Source organism: Neolamprologus brichardi, chromosome 8 (assembly GCF_056152115.1).
Source record: "Neolamprologus brichardi isolate AB-2024 chromosome 8, ASM5615211v1, whole genome shotgun sequence".
Taxonomy (NCBI): Eukaryota; Metazoa; Chordata; class Actinopteri; order Cichliformes; family Cichlidae; genus Neolamprologus; species Neolamprologus brichardi.
In genome coordinates this window covers 8,262,485-8,282,789 of record NC_142111.1, presented here as the reverse complement: position 1 = coordinate 8,282,789, position 20,305 = coordinate 8,262,485, and the positions used below count along the sequence as shown (strand labels likewise).

The window sequence follows — 20,305 nt, the reverse complement described above, 5'->3', positions numbered from 1 at the left end:
CCCTGCAGGTGGTTTTTATCCTTCAAGCTTGGGCCCTGGGAGCCTCAGGGTCCTGCGCAGTAGCTGTTTCTAGGACTGCACTTTTCTGGACAGAGATCTTGATGTTGTTCCTAGGATCTGCTGGAGCCAGTCGCCTAGCTTGGGGGCAGGGGGCCACTGCACCAAGTGCTATACACACTCCATTTACTCCTTTGTGTACCTTATGCAGACTTCAGTGTCCACATCACTCTTGTGTAACTTGCCTGCTAGACCAGAATTGACTCTGAGACCAGCGACAAAGTCTTAACTCAAACAAGGAGAGCATAAACAGGTGAGAAAATTTCCAACAGCATATATAAATGTACGCACTTTTTTTTCTCTCCACATGAAACTCTGTGTAGTGTAGTTCAACAACCAAATGAAGTAACATCAACACAAATACATTTTTGAGTCATGATCATTTTTGTTTTATGGTGGATTTAAGTCCTAAAATAGTAACAACACTTGTGTTTTAAAGGTCATTAAAAAAACCTGACTAAATATTACATTTCTAACCTCTCTGTCAACAAAACTCACAACTGTGTTTTTAAGAGATAATATATCATCGCATTTTCTGTCCTTTTCCCCGCAGGACAAAGGATGGAGTACAAGTTAGGATGTAGTTCAGACAAAACCAAAAGAAAAAGCTGTTCAAGCCTAATTCATGAGATTTTTTGTAAGATTTTGCTAACTACATTTCCTGTAAAAGCACCAAAAAAAGAGAAAAAGATATCAGCTTAATATGTCATAGGTGCAGAGAATTCAGTGCTCTCTCAGTTATTTACCAAGAACCATGGAACAGTAGATTTCTATGATCTCTGGCATGTTTCAAGTGCTCCAGGAGTTCATCACAAGTTAATATTTGTGTTATTCTAGCCCAACCGCATCCTTTTTATTTTTAAAGAAACTGGAATTAATTATTTTGAACAGATGTCTTTGTTATAAAATGTAAAAAAACAAAACAAAACACCCCAACAAAGCAAAACAAAGAAAACAGGCCACAAAAACCTAAGTAATTCTACCATCTACTCACTTACCTTCAATTAATTTGCACTGAACAGTTATCAAAGAGGTGACCCACACCTTATTATTCTTTACATTTTAATGAGTTTTCCTGACTTCAGTGACTCATGATCAGAATGATGTTGTGGAGTTTCCAAAACCTTTACTCGCTTTTGTGTCTAAAGCCAAAGAGACTAAAAATATTCAGTACACTGCAGAAAATTGGTTCTTAATTTATTTGAAGTTAGGGCAGTTGTTTACAAACCACAAATCTTTTGACATGGCATCGGAAAACAATCACGGGATCATCAAATAAAGCCGGAGTATGAGCATGTCAGTTTTTAAATATATTTGAAAAAGTGTCATATGTTCATTATAAAAGTGTATGAACACATTTTAATATGAAAGAAAATTGTTTAAAATTGCTCAAGTATGTACAAAGAAAATGAAAGAAAGCAAATTACACATACAGTCAAAACCTGGATTTTTTGCCTTTTTTTTTTTTTTTACACTTAATTACAGAAGAAAAATTACAATTTTTCAAGGTTAAATAAAAAAAAAAAAAAAAAAAACGATGTGAGGAATCTTTTCATTGTTATTGTTAATTTCATGATGCAATTATTGCATTACGCTGATGCTGTCAAGATACCCTGCAACAGTTTTTAGTGTCTTCACCATTAATCCAAGAAAAATATGTTGTTGAACTGCGTCGCACAAAGCCGCTTAACTTCCTCTGTAGTAAAAAAAAAAAAGAAAAAGGAGAAAAAAAAGACAAGGGTCAACTTAAGGAGAAGAGGAGATTACTGAGACAGATGGTGTACTTTTGGTAAGAATGACATGCATTTACTTTTTGCCAAATAGGGGAGACGTACCGTTTACTTCGATCAGATTGGCGTTCTTCTGATTCAGGATCACGTACAGTTCTCTCTGGTCTGACTTTTTGCCGACTACCCAGTAGTCTGTCATAGCTTTTACGATGATTTCCTCATCTTCGTCAACCCTGAAAGACAGAAAGAACTATATGTTTCAAACGAAGGTGTTCACCACATTCACAGTAGGCTCTTTGTTGCTTGAGAGATCATGTAATGTACCAGAGAACATTTTAACCTACTCAAAACCCCCCAACTTATTACACTGCAGGATTGCAGTGTAATAAGTTGCTTCAAAGACGGAAAGAATGTGGATATGCAAAGATCCCAGGAGTGTCGTAATAAAACTGAAAATTACACAGCTGTGCTGAAACGCTGGGAAAATGAGTTTGTACTTCTACACATCTTCTTTGTTTGATTCTAAAATACACAACTAAAGATGGTCTAATGCTGCTGTGATCTCTCTTCTTATTATTATTTATTTTTATATAAACCAAAACTAATCAATTCTTTATCCTCTCCGGTCACCATTAGGAACACCAGCAGTACCACCTATCTTATCTGTGAACTGTCATTAGAGAACTCTCGAAGAAATGCCTGACGGCATTTAGTAAATATAGCTTAGGTTTCACTAAAGTGTCCTCTGACTTTACCTGGCAAAGTCACAATTGATATCTCCCAGGATCTTCATGAGGTCAGGATGGACAGAGGTGAGGCAAACACTGGCGGTCTTCCTCATGTGGATAGTGCTCTTCTCTGCCAGGTTCATGTGGTTGAAGTAAATGAACTTAAACTGGGGTTCCTTTTCTGGCCTGAAAGTAACAAAAGTAAGCAAAAGTTAAGCAACTTATAAAAAGTGCCGATAAAATGTTAGTATTACAAATTATCCTTTATACCTGATAGTTTAGAGAACCTGGGATTTATGACTTTAAGGTGCCAGCACAGCTTTTCAAAATCTGCATGAAATGTGTGTTACCTTGATATCCAGTAAGATCGGTTAGAGTAAGAGACAAACAAAGAGGCTGGGCCAGTCTCTAAAATCATACTGTTACCAAATGAAGCATTAAACCAAGGTATCATTTTACTTAGCCCTGCTTCATTTGTTACCCACGCGGTGCCAAGTTAATGAGCTGGAGTTTACTTAACAAAAGTGCCTAAACTGGATCTATGGACATGTGTGTGAATGTATTCAAATAGGTGATTTTTATACATGATGTGTGTAATTATTTACCATTGGACGAGGCCAAACCAGGACACAGACCTGAAAGCTAGCTGATAAATTTGCAGTGGCATTATTTATTGAGTGGATTCTTCACTAGGGTGATTAAAAAGGAGCCCATCAAACTGCCTCGGTCAGGTTTGGATTACCTGCCGGGCCGTGTCTGAAGCTAACTGCTGGGATTAAAGGAGCGTTGACCAGGATGCCAGTCCTTAAAGCTGTACTGCTTGAGTTACCCCTAAGTAGGGACATGATGCTACCCAGTGATATTAAGAGTCTCATCTATCACTGCCAGCCAGGCAGAGCTCATGCTACAGGCCAGACAAGCAAAGTGGGAAGTGTAATCACCAAGCACACAAATCAATCAACTTTCTAGTTATAGCAGACTGACTGACAGAAACATGAATGTCATTGATACTTACAAATATGACGCACAAATGACATTAAGGTACGTTATTGGTTGGAAAGAGACCCGATACCGCTCTTTTCTAGCCTCATTTTCTAATTTTGGAGTTTAGATTGCCTTTAAATATCCTCCCCGTCTTCCTGATATTGTACAAAGGCACGAGTAAAAAAACCTATTTAATTTGATTTATTTTGAATACAGTAATGTGCAAAAGTCTTGGGCCACCCTTCAAGTGCTTCAGTTTGCTTGGAAATAGGAAACAGGTGGAGCGACTTGTTGACACAAGTGCAAATATACTGGAAATACAGTAATATGAGCTCTAATGAGCTTAATGATCCATACTTGGTATGACCACCTCTATTCTTTAACACAGCCTGAACCCTCAGAGGTAAATTTCTAATAATTTCTTTACGTAATCTTCAGGAATAGTTCTCCAGGCTGCTGATAGTGACAGTATTCTCGTGTTTTTCTACCCAGGTATGCTTTGGCCTTGGGTCTGGGATCACTATCATGCTGAAAAATGACACTGGAGCCAATCAAATACTTTCTAGATGGTATTTTATGGTGGACCAAACCTGCTGATACTTTTCTGTATTCCATCAATTTTGGCAAGATCCCCACTGGCTGCAGTGAAGCCCAAACCATGATAAAGCCTCCACCAAGCAGACACTCAGTGTTATACTGTTCACCTGACCTCCTCAGTACATACTGATGAAAAGTTGAACCAAACATTTCAAATGTGGATTCATCACTCTAGTTAGTCGCCACTGATTTTCACTCCAGTTCTTTAAAAATGACTTCTTGACATCCACTTGTAAAGTGTCTCCACATTTCTTCATGACACACTGCACAAAATCAAACTACTTGGTGCAAAAATACAATTTCAAGCATGTCAAACTGTGTTCTCTTTGCCATTTTTGAAGATTTAACTAAGGAATTGGGAAAACGTTGATGCGTTTTTGTGGCAGGCTGCTAGTAACAAAGTATCTAAAGATGCAGTTTTATATGTTATAATATAACAAGAAAGTCTGGCTGCTTGGAAGCAAAATATAATAAATAAATAAGGGGTGGCTCAAGATTTTTGCACAATACTGTAAGCACACAAATAGTCCTTCAATGTTGTAAACATATAATATTAAACTCTTGAGCTTCAAACAATAAGGTGTATGTCTAGTTTCTAAACCCTGGTTTTGTGTTGCAATCTTTATGTATAATTTTAAAATAAAATGAATAAATATCTGCTGCATCTTGTCCATATCACTTTTTATATCAACAATATTTGTAATTTGGCCAGAGGTGCATCATTGTGCCCTGTATTCTCTGTAAAATGAAGCTGAGGTAAGCGTAGCAGCACCACGTAGAGACTATATCAGGAACATGCCAAGCTAAAAGCTAGGAAAGAGGAGAAATTTCAACAAACCCTGATATCCTGCGGTTGATTGTGAACTGTTCACAAATATCAGAAGCCAGCAAAGTAAGCTGAGGGCCCACCAAGCTGTCCAACTGCTCACAGAACTCCCTCGTCAGCTCCACAGAGGCTATTAGGAAACAGAGGAGTGAACTGTCAGCTGTTACTGGACATAAGGTGAGGAAAATGTAATAATTACATTTTATAAGAGCAGCAAAAACATCAAAAATGCCGAATTGAAAAAGGCAAAATGAAAGTGAACTTTAATCATTAAACCGGGAGGGCACACGCACTTACCACTGATCATAAAACAAGCTGCTGCGCTCATTGCCTGGAAAAAAGCAGATCACTGTAGGTTAAAATCAAGGTCACACAGGCCAGGAATCACACTAATGTGCGGGATATACTTCATCATTTTAAAATTCAGCGCACTAATCCCTGAAGTCCACATCGTTTGATAGAGCAGTGGAATATATTTTATCCCAAATCTACTGTTCATAAACAGAAAAAAAAGGTTAAATCCCCCCCAGTCACAGATTACAAGAATCCTCCTAAAAAATGAATAACAACTGCCCACTCGTTTTTAATGCATTAGAAAAAAAAAGGATCAAAACTGAATAAATCAAGAGAAATGAAACAAGCCTGTCATACCAGAGTGTTGCATTTAACCTACTGTACCTTGTAAACAATCAGATGCAGCTCCTCGTAGCCGTCCTCTGCAGAGACGAATATTTTTGGAAATCGGAATTTGGCCTCCGGATCTTTCAGATTTGTAGGTCCTGTCAAAAACCTGAAAAAGACAGACGCAGTGTGCCTGGGTTCATATTCACAGACCAGGTATCAAAATAAAACCAGATGATCTAATTACTCAAAACCAAATGACTGAAAATCAGAAAGCTCAATTGGTGCTCCAAAACACACCAAAAAACAAAAGCACACGATGCTATTGACTCTTTACCCCTTGAAACCAGGAGTAACCCCGAGCTGAACGGTTTCTATCATATTTCAGGCCTGTTTATAGAACAACATGACTGGATGTGAGAGGGTGGTCTCTGCCAATGCAGCTTCCTTTAGAAAAACCTGGAAACTATTTTAATGGTTATCAAACCACATCTTTATTAAAATATACTGATATAAACTCGTCATTAAGGGTACAGGCGAGGTCATCAAATGTCATCTTCATGGGGGAAAGAGTTAAGAAATGAACCTGAAGAATGATGGGAATGAAAATATTAAGACTGCATGATGCTGGGAGCACATGAGGTTTCCAAAACAGGAAAAGCTCATCCTCTGAGAAGCAGTTAAGGTATTATTTCTAATCACATTAGATTTCTATGAATCTATCTACTATCTCAACATCTGTTGGGTGGATGGCCCTGAAATTGCGTAGATGTATTTGTAATCTCCGGAAGACAAAGTATTTATTTGTTTTGACTGATGTGTTATGAATCATCACAGTGCACGTTTCTCCGTAATAATCACCAGTTGTAGTAAAGTAGCATATTAGCCTGAAGCCAATAATGGATGGCACCAAATCTAATCAGGAATTTACCACACAAATATGAGCTTAATGTCCTCTGGAGCAAAAACCGTTTAAGCCTCTTTTGTTCACAACAGAACAACGAATTCACTGTTATATAGTTACACAGGAATTTAGAGAAACCACTTAAAATTATGTATAACAATTTAATGTTTCCAATTAAATGCACGTCTATCATGTAGTGTTGTCCAACAGACTCTGCAATCCTATGCAACTTCCATTATTGCAACACCTTATCTTGATTTTAAAAAAAATTCTCAGCATTTTTCAAGAAATGCTGTGTCGTCTGTCCCGTGTAATTTCAGCAAGATTCACTCGGACCACTGTAGCAACTTTACATCATCGTGAGACACAAGTTATTTAAGCAGCATGCAGACATAAGCTTTGGCAGGGAGGCAACACCTGAGCAAACTTTCTCCTGTTACACATGGACACGGAAACAAAATAGAAAGTTGAAACCTCTCGAGGCTGGAGTGATACTCCAGCCTCCCTTGTTAGCCAAGGGAGTTACCTCGTTATCTAATTTGCTTGTCAGTGGGTCGAAATCACACATGGTGTCACACACACATGCATCTGTATCTTATCATTCATATGTGCATCCAGAACACGCCTTTTGACGTTTCTCGGATGCCTTGGCCCACGAATGACATTACTCTAGTAACCGCACCACTGCAGGGGCTTGGATTAAAAGAGATGGGTGCAGGGATCATAGACTTACCTCCCATAGTGCAACAAATTTCCAGCAACTTCTGGTCTCATCGGGGAGTCCCTGCCAGCCAACTGAAACAAGCAAATACAAGAGAGTAAAATTATGGATTGTTTAGCCAATTATTTAAGTAGATCTATTATGCTTTCCTTATTTTAGGTCATATTTTCTGTCAGAAAATAATCATATTATTATTAAAGTGTCAGATATTTATATTAAACACAGCCAAAGTTAGATAATGGGGTCAACATTTGTGCAAATGATCCCAGTGAGCCAAACTGCTCTAAATGCTACAGTAGTTTTGTATGTTTTAATGACGGTGGATCCTTCTATGGAAACTAACAAAACCATGGACACAGACCTGTTTTACAAATTATATAAAAAGCTTAGCATTAGCTGTACAGATTTATCAAGACAAGTTAGCCATGTTGTCATATGATATACACTATGCAATATCGTGAAGCAGTGGCCCTCTTCTCTACAGTCATGACACTTCCTTTGACCATTCCTCGATTTGCCCTTAAAATAATCTAGTGGGCTGGAGTTCTGCAGAAGTTCTCAAAATTTAAACTTTACTTTCTTCAGCCACTTTTTTCACTCCACCTACCTCTGGTTCTGAGTGTCTGGGGAAAAGCGAGGTGGTCAGATATTTGTACAGGATCCTCATGTCATCTTGTTCCAGCCCGCTCCTGTAAACACGACCACGATGCCAAAAATGACACCTTGTAAACTTCACATTGCACTAATGAAAAAAAACAACAACTAAATGCATGGATTATTTTTTATCAGGTGTGCTGTCAAATGTGTTATGGCTCACTGGATAGATAATAAGACAAAATGCCTTACTGTTTTCTGTTCAGCAGTGGCTATAAATGGGATACAATGAGTGCTGTGCAGCAGATGCAGCTGCTTAATTTGCACAGTAATTAAATATTCCTTCCTGTTTGTCCATCTTCAGTTCACAGTGAACAATTATGCTGCTCTCAAGTAATTTCATTAGCGATCATGTAATTCTCCCTGTGCTTACACACCGAGCCGGTGGCCGACAGCACAATTAAAAACAAGTGACATGTCAGGGAGCGCATAAACCGCAAAGAGGATTAACTGCTGTGTTTAGAACCACCACTGTTTACCCAGCATGCCATTATTCGTTGGCCGATGCCAGCACTGGGATTTTACCTTAATACACTGGATGGCTCAGTCAAATTTGACAGACGGTGGGTTTGATGGACAAACATACAGTTTAAAGCATGGCATCAACAAGTGTTGTATACCAGATAAGTTGGTCATTATACAGGAAGGCTGTGTATTTGATCAGACTGAGGCTCTCCTCCACTCTGTTGACAAAAGACTGGATCTTCAGGTAGGTCATCTTGTCCAATGGGAAGAAGCTGATGCCTCCGAATACATCGAGCAGGTCGCAGGACTGCAAGTGGAGAGTCTGCAGATACTGGAAACCCCAGCGTGATAACACACGGACACACACAGACACAGGAGACGCAAAAAAGAAAGGGTTTAGTTTACCTGCCCACAAGTGCTTGCTTACAGTTCAATACAGAAAAGAGGATATAAGAAACTCTTTGACTTGTACCGCATTGACATTCAACCTCTGACAAGCACACCACAGCCTCTCTCTTTCTCCCCGTCTTTAGATTTCATGGTGGACAGGGAAGCCCGTGTTAATGGATGAAGGGTATTCCCTAATTAGAAATTAATTTTTAAAGCAGCTCCTTAAATGCAATGTTCCGGCTAGTTGACAGAAGTGTGACGTGAAGACAAATAATGGGGGCAAGACAACGATCAAGACGTCAACCATGACTGCAAACATCTTATAGCTTTCCAAGAGTAACGGGAGTATTCACAAATGTCCCTATGACAACTGTCATCAGTGAGGGAAACCCTTGTGATAACAAGGACAGTCAGGCTCGAATGAGTTCTGTTAAAAACACACATGCCGGCATTCTAAGGGAATCATCCTGTCAAAGCAAGGTCAATATAAATGCATGCATGATCTGAACTCAAAACATATCCGCCTAGCAACAAAAATGTTATGGCTTGTGAGTATTTATTACCCTGTAGAAGAATTTCTCAAGTTTCTGCATGAGCAACTCCACTCCGCCAGCTTGCATTGCTCTTGAAAAGGTGCCATTGAAGAGCTACAGCATGAGGAAAATGAGCATTGTTAAAACATGACTTATTTTTGGCATCATACAGGCATAAATTGGTAATGTGTGACACTCAGGAGCAATGATTCAACATTCCCCCAGTAATGTAATCCTTTCATTACGTATTTCAGGCAAGATTCCCTCAACATAATCCGCCTGACTTTATGAGAAGTGTTACAACCGGAAAAGACCAGCACTAAATTTGAATGAAACAACAGTATTTTACTGACTCCATGTTGCCTTCTTTCTAATTTCTTCCTGTGTTTTCAGCTGATTATAGCTTTTACATTTTGTCTGTCATTTTTTTCCTTATAGATTAACCTTAAAATAGTAATAATAGGAACTTAAAATACTATTTATTTCAGGAATAATTTCGGGAATTAAGAACACATCTAATAAATGAACAACAAAAAAAAAATCCCCTGCAATACTTCAAATACCTCTGGGGGTGCAGAGTTGAGAAACACTACTCTAGGGTGTCATTACATGGCTTTGAGCGAATAAGGTCTTTTTATTAGAATAAGCCTCCAATGCAGTAAAATACTATTTTAACACAAAGCAATAACATTTATTTTAATTACTTTACTAAACTTTAAGCCAAAGATTTCTTCATCCAGCAGATAAATGTATCACTACACACAGCAGCAGGAACCCTTTGACATTTTCTATATTTCTAAACAAGTCAAACAAATATATATTGTACTATTTCATGTCATTTCAAGAGCCGTGAAATGTGTATTTGTGAGGGGGAAATGTTTGTGAACCTCTAGCATTAGTAATTTAATATTAATTACTTATTTATTTAAATTATTTTAAGATTTAATAGAGTAGTCATTTGACTACAGATAGATACTGAACCCCAAGTCGTGCTCCACAATGCGTTGCTCAGAGTATGAATGTGTGTGAATGAGGCACGTTGTATAAAGCGCTTTGAGAAAGATAAGAATAGATAAGTGATATATAACAACTATTTTACTATTTACGAATCACCATTCTGAAGATGGTAAGCTAGCACACACTCTAGGATGCTTTCAAATTTGCTAAGTAGATCATCGGCAGAAGAACAATGAACAGCAAAGATGTTTGTGTCAAAATATCACCACAGCTCATCTGCACTCTGTTCAAAGTCATGCTGACAAGCGAGAATGTTTAATGACTAAATAAATTGATGTGAATGATAAACATTTTATTCTGAAGAAGAGAAAAAGAAGAGACTTAAAATGGAATGCATTAAAAAAAAGTGCATTCCAGTATAAAAACCTTTTCCTCATCTGTAAAACATGATGGTGGCTGTGTCATGGTTTGGGTCTGTGTTGCTAAATAACAACTTATCACACTGGTGGTTTAAGCAAAGAATAGTGGAAGAGAAAAAAAGGGTTTTTGTGAAATTAAACTGATTCTAAAGAAATTAACTGAAATGTGTTCTGGGCATCGCAATGAGGCAAAGCGCCTTATTATTAATGAAAATATTTTATTTAATTTGTCAAATTGGGCTCCTATTTTCTTCTTTTTCGATTTGTTTTGAAATCTGATGGTCTCCATCTATGCAATAATGTTTTTCACAGATTTCTTCAGCTGCATCTGCTTTTAGTTATAATCACATTCCTTGTGAAATCTTGAGTATAAACAAACGTCTTATGTAATATACTTATAATGCATAAAACAAGATGGCAAGATTTTTGTACCAAACACAGAATGAAAGCCTACAGTAACTCTATGATGTGATGGAAAACTAGAATACTTGATTGATTCTTAGCTCAGTATTAAGTGATTTTTGTGTTGTAAATGTTAAAAAGTATGGCAAATTCTAAAACTGCACTCAAACTCACCTTATACATGCTGTAGCACTGCCTTACCACTGCACCATAAACTGTATCCTACAAAAGGCAAGAGGGAAGCTAAGTATAACTGGCAATACTCAGAGATAAAAAATGAAGACATACACGAATACTTTTCAGTACTCACAAGCATTTCCTCTTCCTGATATTCTACTGTAGGAGGTTTGCCATCTTTGTTTGGTTTCTCAATCATTGGATTTCGAACCACCTGAGGATGGATTTTTTTTTTAAAATAAAACAGCACAAAGGAGCATTAAAGAGTTAAGAGCAGAATGATATTTAAAATGAAGGAGACAAACTCTGGACAAAGACTAAATACTGGGAAGGTGATGTACACATAAGCTTGCAAGATACCATGACCATCCAGAAATTTTCCTCAGGCTCAAAGAAAAACTGCCGGTTCTTCTGTGTGTGCAGGGATTTAGCTGGTTTTGTTGGACAGAACGTCCTGGAACAAAGGGGATGTGACAGTGAAGAAGGGCGACACACCCAAACAACACGCACGGCTCTTAAATTTCTGTCTGTATTTGCACTAGATATTTATCAGTGTGCATCTGACCACTTATTGCAACATTTCCCTTTTCTATTGTGCTTCAGGCTTCCTTTTGCTTCATCACAGCTACAAACGCTTAAATTTATAAGTACAAATACAAATAAAGTACAAATAAATAGACTGCAAATACAGCCATGATGCTGCTGCAGTAATATATACACCATAATACTGATACCTGGTGAATTGCACAATGGCCTCACAAAGGCCGACATTTCGGATCTTCTCGTTCTTCTCAACATCACTGGGGTGGTAAAACAGAATCTTTTTCTCTTCCTAAAACAAAAATATTGGCATTAGGCATGCTTTTTTCATCTAAAAGCTAAAAAAGGAATTCAGTGGTTTGCATAAGAACTCTTTATCAGGGAGTCTCACTCACCTCTCCTTCTCGAGGTCCAAACGTGGGGTTGTAAATGAAAAAACTGAGTAAAGATGGTGTGTACTGTTTCTCTTGCATTCCTGAGGCCATTTTGGGGCTGTGGCAGACAAAAAGAAAGGTGACATATCTCTAGACTCCATCCAAGTTGCTCTTATGTAATACTTAGACTTAGACCTTTTATTGTCATTGTGCAGTTTTTTGCACAGCGAAATTGGGTAGCAAGACCACAAAGGTGCGCACCAGATAAGAAGTTGCAACGCCAGTTTGCGTACATAAGATTTTCTGGAGGAGGACAGACATTTGATTAGAACTCTTAAAGATGTCGAAGAAGCAAGCTCCTTTAGGCAATTACTTTGGTGTTCCTCCACCTCCAAAGAAATGCCAGAGGGAGTCCAAACTGCAAAAGAAGCGCGTATACTCGGAAAAGTGGTTGCAGGAGGTGAGCTGGCTTCGAACAGATGATGAACGCACACAGATGTGGTGCAGAATATGCTGTGAAAATCCCACTCTAGCAGACAAAAACAATGCCTTTTATATGTACGCAAACGCGCGTTGCAACTTCTTATCTGGTGCACGTCTTTTATTTTGACAACGAATGCGCACCTGCGGACCACTTATGTGCACCCCTGACTATACATGGTGTATGTAGAAACATTGAAACAGAAGCAGTGTAGGGGTGTATACAAGGGCAGTAATATAATATAATAAATAAATAAGGGTGGAGGGGCTATGATCATTTAGGATGGGAATGGTAATTTCACAGAGACCAAAATATTGCACAGAGACCAAAACATTGTACTGGGGCCAAAATACTGCATGGAAAAAGGGAAGACCAAAATATTACGTCACCTAAACTTACCTGATCATCAGCATTAGTGTAACTTGTGTCTGCCTTTCCTTTGCTCCAGTGGCCGTTTGGTTAGCATGCCGTGTTCCTACAAAACAAAGACAACAACATCCAGTTATATAGTGACACAAATCCATTGGTAATAATAAACTACTGGTAAGGTACACATTTTAAAAGGCGCTGGAAACATTCCTAAGAAATTCTGGCCAATACTGACATGATAGCATCACACAGTTGCTGCAGATTTGTTGGCTACAAATACACATGGTGGGAATCTCTCACTCCATTAGTTCTCTATTTCACTGAGATCTAAAGATTGCGTTTACTGTACTTAAATGGCCTCCACAGAGTATTTTCTGTTACCCTGCTGGAAGAAGCCATCAAAAGATGGCTACACTGTTGTCATAAAGTAATGAACATGGTCAGCAAGAATGCTACAGTAGACTGTAGTGTTTAAGCAATGGTCAAGGAACAAAGAGAGTGCCAAGACAATATTCTCCACACCATTACACCATCAATAGCAACCTAAAGTGTTGATACAAAGCATGTTGTTTACACCAAAATCTAAGCCTACCGTCTGAATGATGCAGGAGAAATCAAAATTTAGGCGAGCATGTGTGACCTGCAGCTTCAATTTCCTGTTCTTAGTTGACAGTAGTGGTACCCGGTGTGGTCTTCTGCTGCTGTAGCCCCCAATTCAAGCTTTGGTGTGTCATGCCTTCAAAAATGCTCTTCTGCATACCTTGGTTGTAAACTAGTGGTTATTTGTATAAGTTTGCCTTTCTATCACCTAGAAACATTTCCCTCTGCCATCAACAAGTCATTTTAATTCCAAAATTGGATGCTCACTGGATATTTTCGCTTTCCCTGGAAAACCTAGAGATGGTGGATCAGCAGTTTCTGAAATGCTCAGACCAGCTTGTCTGGCATCAACAACGATGCTGCGTTCAAAGCCACTTAAAAACATCTTTCTTTTCCATTCTAATATTCAGTTTGAACTTCAACAGGTCGTCTTGATCATGTCTACATGTCTAAATACACTGAACTGCTGCTATATGATTGCTTATTAGATATTTGCATTTAAAAGTTAGCAGCCATGTTGCTGTGTATAATAATAAAACGGTGTACCAGTTTTTGACCATTTTGGTTAAAGTTAGAGCCACTAGGTCACGCAAGGTAACATTTTAGCAGTTCACTTCATTTACTGGAGATAAAGGTGATATAGTTCAGACGCTTACACCTCTACATTTAACGGGTGTGTTTGTTTTCTACTCGTTTTACATTTTGTCATTATTGTCTTGTACACATACGGTACTGCAAATGAAATGCTACTACTGTACTTTAGCCGGCAGAGAGAAATACTTGGATATTTTTATACAATATGTGTTATAATAAACTACAAAACAAAACAAACACATAAGGAAATTTATGTGATTGTGTACTACTATTGACAAACATCCAGTCAGCGACCAGCCGGAGTCACTCAGAGCAGCTAGCTTGTTAGCTTGGCTCTGCTAGCTGTAGGCTTGTGTTGGCTGTCGGAGGAACCGTCAGTGAACCGTGACAGTAACACTCACCTTACAGAAGATAAACACAACACGTCCATGTACTCGCTGATACAGACAGTGAAAATTAAAAGAACAAATGCGTAAATGGTGTTAATGGGAAGCGAAGCCGCTTGCATTCTACTTCACATCCTTAACTTCCTGCTTTTAGTTACGAGGTGCCACAAGCTCAGTCGCTCGGGTCAAATCGCTTTCAAACAAAGTTTCCTACTCTCCAAATGGGGGGTTCTACGGAAGCGTAGAGCTGCCACCCAGGCAAAAGAAAAATACAAGTGTATCACGTTATAACGTGAAAAGTTTATTGTTCTAACAAGATACTTTTCACGTTTGTACAATATACTATCACGTTTGTACAATATACCTTTCACGTTTGTACAATATACCTTTCACGTTTGAACAACATAATATCACGTTATTACAATATACATAATTATCACGTTCGTACAATATAATTATCACGTTCGTACAATATAAATATCACGTTCGTACAATATAATTATCACGTTCGTACAATATAATATTTATATTGTACGAACGTGATATTTATATTGTACGAACGTGATAATTATATTGTACGAACGTGATAATTATATTGTACGAACGTGATATTTATATTGTAGGAACGTGATAATTATATTGTACGAACGTGATAATTATGTATATTGTAATAACGTGATATTATGTTGTTCAAACGTGAAAGGTATATTGTACAAACGTGAAAAGTATCTTGTTAGAACAATAAACGTTTCACGTTATAACGTGATACACTTGTATTTTTCTTTTGCCTGGGTGGCAGCTCTACGCTTCCGTAGGGGTTCAAATGATCTGTGGGGTGCTCCAGTTTAACTGACCACAACACGTTTTGCTGAGTAAGCATACTGCTGTGCAATAATATTACAGAATTAGAATTTTTAAATACACAATAGCAAGATACAAAGTTTGTCTTTTTCGCTTTAAAATGTTTTTTTTTTTCTTAATTTGCACCCTTTATATCTTATTTTTATATAAAATTAAATCTTTAAAACATACATTTTTTAATTACGGAAATTTCAGGTTATAAATGATGAATAGTACAGTTGATACTTAGGAATTAGTGCCACCAAAACATGCCTGCACCCAGACTGTTTTTCTTTTGATTCTCCAGTAAAGCTGTCTGTGAAGGTTCTCAGTCATCCAGGCCATCGTAGTCAAAGGAGCTTGCAAAGAAAAGCGTCTGGACTTATTTTGATTGCTTGAAGACGTTTCACCTCTCATGAACTGAAGAAGCTTCTCAGATGAGAGGTGAAACGTCTTCAAGCAACTTAAAGAAGTCCAGATGCTTTTCTTTGCAAGCTCCTTTGACCTCCAGTAAAGCTGTAATCTTGTGTGTATTTGTTTTTGATTTAGACTGGCATTTATATGTTGTGTTTCGGGTCTTACTGACAACAATGTGCTTTACACTACAAGTTGTGTCCAAATATTTACATATATCCATTTTATTCTATAAATTGAAGCTTCTTTATCTTCCTTTTTTCTACACCTACAGCCAAATAATCTAACAGGCATGTCTTCTGGACTTTGAGCAACACATGGAGAGGCCTTTTCTGTAACAAAGCCTGACATTTGACAGGGAAATTTAGACCCACAAACGTCTTGATATGACGCACCAGTGCTAAGCACTGCTTTATGTATAACTTTATCATCAAAACATACTAAACACCATAATATGAGTTTGTTTAATATATACACAGTCAGCTCACAAGTGTGTGTGTGTTTCCACATGTTTATTTACCACATTCATCGTCAGGGGAGGAATGCTACAGACAAGAAATCACAGACCAATATAGTGAAAAGACACATTAAATTGTGATGCCTTTAAAATAAAAAAAAGGCCTTTTTAAAGCAATTTGTGCACACAGACATTAATAGAAAACATATTTAATCCCTGGAAGTGGAATTTGGGATCAGAAGCCTCCAGATGTGGGAAAGTGACCAAAGGACCTGAATGCTTGAACTTTTTTCATCTGAAAACTCAGGATAGGACCATGGATTGGAATTCTGGGGAAAAGAATAAACAAATAAAGGAATACTTAGAATTAATCATAGCTCTGCATGAAGAAAACAAGCAAATTTAAACCTTGTGTCAATTCCCTCCAGGATTAGGGAAGAGCTGGTAAATAAACAATAAACACAGACTAAAGCGGTCCATTTTGGATTGCCTAAATCCTTCATCCTATTATCTACGACAACTTTTTTGTTTGCAAATGGATAATGGGTAAAACTGGGGCAAATGATCCAGCATGATGATGACCTTAATATCAACATGATTGGTTCACACATGGCATAATAGTTAAATAAGGATCAGAAAATACACCAATGAAACATTCCCAGGATTTCAACATTATAGAAAAACAATACCTTCTCTCACCTCATAGATGTATAGTGCATTTAAGGTTTTCTGATGGTAACTTCTTTGTGAAAGACCCCCCCCCCCCCCAGCCCCACTAAATCTCATATAACACCCAGTTCGTCTCTTTTGGCACAGCCTGTGTTGGTTCATTTCCACCAGCTGAGTCTTAATCCAACTAATAAGATCATTTCTGCCCACATGCTGATTTTTCTGTGAGAAACCAGATACCAACCCTCTACTCCAATTTTGCCATCGCTGTCATCATCAGCTGCTGAGATGAAGCTCTTGGTTTCTGCGTCAGTCAGTGTCCGTGCACTGGGGATAAACCGCTGCAGAAAAAACCTAGACGCACACACAATGATGATATTTATCCATGACTGATATTTATGGATGACAATGTACGGCATGTTTTAAAAAACATAAACTAATAAGAACATGGAGAAAGACACCACTTCCTAAACTGGACTGCAGAATTCAAACCTCTTGTCAAAAAAAAAGGATGAAATGTGTAACAGAAATGAAATGAAAACACCACTCACAGTGGATTACTGCGAGACAGCTTAACATTCATCACAGTAATAGAGTACTACTGTGTGATTTAATGTACCAAGCCTCCTTCTTTCTTTTTTTCTTTCTATCAGAGAAATAATACGAGATAGATTCACATTAAATATGAAGCCACACCGCACTGGGTCAGTTAGTTGACGGAGTAAATCCAGGTAAAGGAACAAAAGTGCATATTGAAAAGAAAAGACTAAGATTCAGCGCCTCTGGGAGAGCAGACACCCCGTATCCTTTTACGCACTTGAGCTCAGAGTGCTCGATGTAGCCGCTGTTGTCCTCGTCGAGGATCTGGAACACATCTTTGACCTCCTTGGGTGTCTTTGAGGACAGGCCGCACAGCTTAAAGAACTTCTTGTAGCAGAAAGTGTCCGGAGCTGAAAGCATACAAATGTTTAAAAAAAAGAGAAACAAATACAGAAACAGAGCTGACCCGCGAGGTTCACCGGGCCGGGAGGTGATGTGGAGATTAAAACGGCATGTGTCTGCAGCGACGGAGGGATTTTCCTCTTTCCCCCCTTTTTTTCTTTCTTTTTTTAAACTTTTAAAGCCAGCAGCCATGCCCCACAAATATAAAAAAAAAACCCAGAAAAGATTATTAAAACCCCCCTTTTTTAAAAAAAATAAAAAATTCCGATTTAAAGCGGGTGCGACTTTAGTAGCGAGGACACTGTACAATATTGAAAAGCTGTGGAGAAGATTATGCACCTTTCTGCAAAAACAAAAACAAAACAAAAGAACTCGACTACAGCAACCGTTTATTCGGCATTTAATGTATTTTATTTTGCATATAAGTCATACAACCGTCATAACTGATCATGTTTAGTTACTGTGTGGTCCAATGTGCATAAGTTGACATCCTACCTTCACAGTCCTTAATGGCATTTTGGATGTCGTCAGCTGAAAGAATGGATGTGAGTGACATGTTGGTCCTGCAAAATAGAAGAAAAGTCTTTAAGAAACACACATAGGTCTGTATTTTTCTTTTTTCTAATTATCTTCACCTACATTTGGCTGTGTGATATCCTCTCAGCCCACTTTTGTATCACACTGGATTACCTTTTTTAATATCTGTAGTGGTTTCTAGGTTAATATCATCATCCCATAAGACCTCAGGTTATAAGTTTTTGATGAGTGGGTTTTATGTGTTTTATGTACAATCTCTATTTTACCAAAAAAAAAAACTCCAAACATATTTTCTGTCTTATCATTTATGCCAGATTAATTGTGCTTTTTGATTGGATCTCCCCCGCGAGCTTGTTAATCGGCTTTTTGTTTTGCCTTGTTTGAAGTGCTTAATTGGCTCTGTGCAAAAATAATTGTCACTTAGGGACTTTGCAAGAAAAAAAATCAACAGGGGGGAGGGGGGGGGAAGGAGTAAAATGTGTGATACTTAAACTTGCAGAACGAATAAAAAGGAGAACTAGGAAAAGTTAAAACTCCCTCTCCTGAGCGCTCGACAGCTTGCTGTCTTTAAACAAAAAATAAACGTAGATGAAAAATGATCTGCAAGTTTTTATCAGGTTGTTTTAGCGGAATCTGTTAAAAGCATGAGCAGATACAGCCCGAACCTGTATTTTGGTCAAAAATCTCACCTTTCTCTCAGGTTTGGAGGAATTAAGCAGTGCTAGACGAATCCAAAACTTTCGTCACGTCCCTGAAAAAGTAACCCAAATAGTCTAAAGGCTGTGCCACTGCACCAACAGACCACACCAGACAGATACCACACCTGCCCACACCTGTACTGAGAGTTTACCTGTGCAGCTGTGGGCTACTCACCGCAGTTGCCTCGGTCCGGGTCCAAAAGCAGCAGCAGCAGCAGCAGATAAGACTTTTTGGTGGCTGCCGACAGCTGGCTCTGCCTTATATACGACGAGTGCGATGCTTGAGTTTCCAATCTGTCCGAGGATCAAATTCTCCCGCAGCCAGCCGCCTGCGTCTCGTGTTCCTCACCCGCTCACCTGTCCAATTAACCTTTACGGTTTATATCCGCTGCACATTCTCTTACTCTCTCTCTCCCTTTCCCCCGTTACTCATATGGCAGCGTGTGGTTCGTCCAATCAACTTTCTCCCCCTGTGTTACACTGCTCTCCCTCTCTCCCCCCTCCCTTACATTTTCCCCATCCCATCTCTTCTCTTCTCTCTCTCTCTCTCTCTCTCTCTCTCTCCCTGCAGGTGCATTTGAAACCTTATAAGTATCCAATAATCAGTCTGGCATCATTTCTTTGTTTTGTTTTGTTTTTTAATGAAGAGTCTCTTTGATTTGGATGACTCAAGCAGGTCGTAATTTATCAGAAATACTCCATTACGCATGCTCTGATAGTAAAAATCCAGAAGTCAAAACCTCAGTGTTTGTTGCAAGTGAGCCATCAACCTGCCTAACAAGTTAACATGAAGATTACAAGTTTCTTTAGTGAGAATTTCGATATATGCATATCATTTGTTACTGTCAGAGGTTTTGAAGCTCTCACTCATGCACCTGTGCTAAAAGGTGAGAGGCTGGGTGGGGCCTGTGCTGAAGAGCCTGCTGGCAGCCTGCCACTCTAAACTGATGAATTTGTTTCCTGCAAAGGGGAAGCCTTTCAAACAATCTGACGCAGCAGCGTCTCTGGTGAATCCAGTCAGCACTAATGGCTTTAGGAGAGAGGGGGGACGGGTGCTTTCTGTAACTAGAACCAGGGGGAATAAATCTAATTATTTTTCTCAAACTTTCAATTGCTGCAAATCTCTGACTTAACACTTTGCAAGTAACAGCATTTTCATCAGTCTCACCTACTTGTTACACAAAAAGATGAACTATTTACCCCAAGAGTAACTCCAAAACACCACCTCTTTATCTCCAA

At 38.5% G+C, this 20,305-nt stretch overlaps 2 protein-coding genes across 3 annotated transcripts; both read right to left on the bottom strand.

Moving 5' to 3' along the window:
* Nucleotides 1–1,242: 1,242 nt before the first annotated feature.
* On the bottom strand, nucleotides 1,243–14,689 carry ccz1 (CCZ1 vacuolar protein trafficking and biogenesis associated). Of its 2 annotated transcripts, none has more exons than XM_006800942.3 (17): nucleotides 14,525–14,689; nucleotides 12,960–13,035; nucleotides 12,101–12,197; nucleotides 11,900–11,997; nucleotides 11,526–11,619; nucleotides 11,299–11,379; nucleotides 11,163–11,210; nucleotides 9,241–9,324; nucleotides 8,443–8,618; nucleotides 7,776–7,857; nucleotides 7,181–7,242; nucleotides 5,601–5,712; nucleotides 5,220–5,253; nucleotides 4,935–5,052; nucleotides 2,543–2,701; nucleotides 1,893–2,020; nucleotides 1,243–1,753 (listed from the first exon to the last, which is right to left on the bottom strand). In XM_006800942.3, the coding sequence occupies exons 2-17, from the start codon at nucleotides 12,971–12,973 to the stop codon at nucleotides 1,698–1,700; spliced, it is 1,443 nt and encodes a 480-aa protein (XP_006801005.1). In that variant the 5' UTR covers nucleotides 12,974–13,035; nucleotides 14,525–14,689; the 3' UTR covers nucleotides 1,243–1,697. The 2 variants fall into 2 exon arrangements, with proteins under 2 accessions (XP_006801005.1, XP_006801006.1); XM_006800943.3 differs by lacking the exon at nucleotides 14,525–14,689 and adding an exon at nucleotides 13,522–13,850.
* A 1,582-nt stretch (nucleotides 14,690–16,271) lies between these two features.
* pvalb9 (parvalbumin 9) lies at nucleotides 16,272–19,412 on the bottom strand. Its single transcript, XM_006800941.3, has 5 exons — nucleotides 19,242–19,412; nucleotides 18,327–18,394; nucleotides 17,707–17,839; nucleotides 17,134–17,243; nucleotides 16,272–16,549 (listed from the first exon to the last, which is right to left on the bottom strand). Exons 2-5 carry the CDS (start codon nucleotides 18,385–18,387, stop codon nucleotides 16,524–16,526), a joined length of 330 nt encoding a protein of 109 aa, XP_006801004.1. The 5' UTR covers nucleotides 18,388–18,394; nucleotides 19,242–19,412; the 3' UTR covers nucleotides 16,272–16,523.
* Between the last annotated feature and the right edge of the window lie 893 nt (nucleotides 19,413–20,305).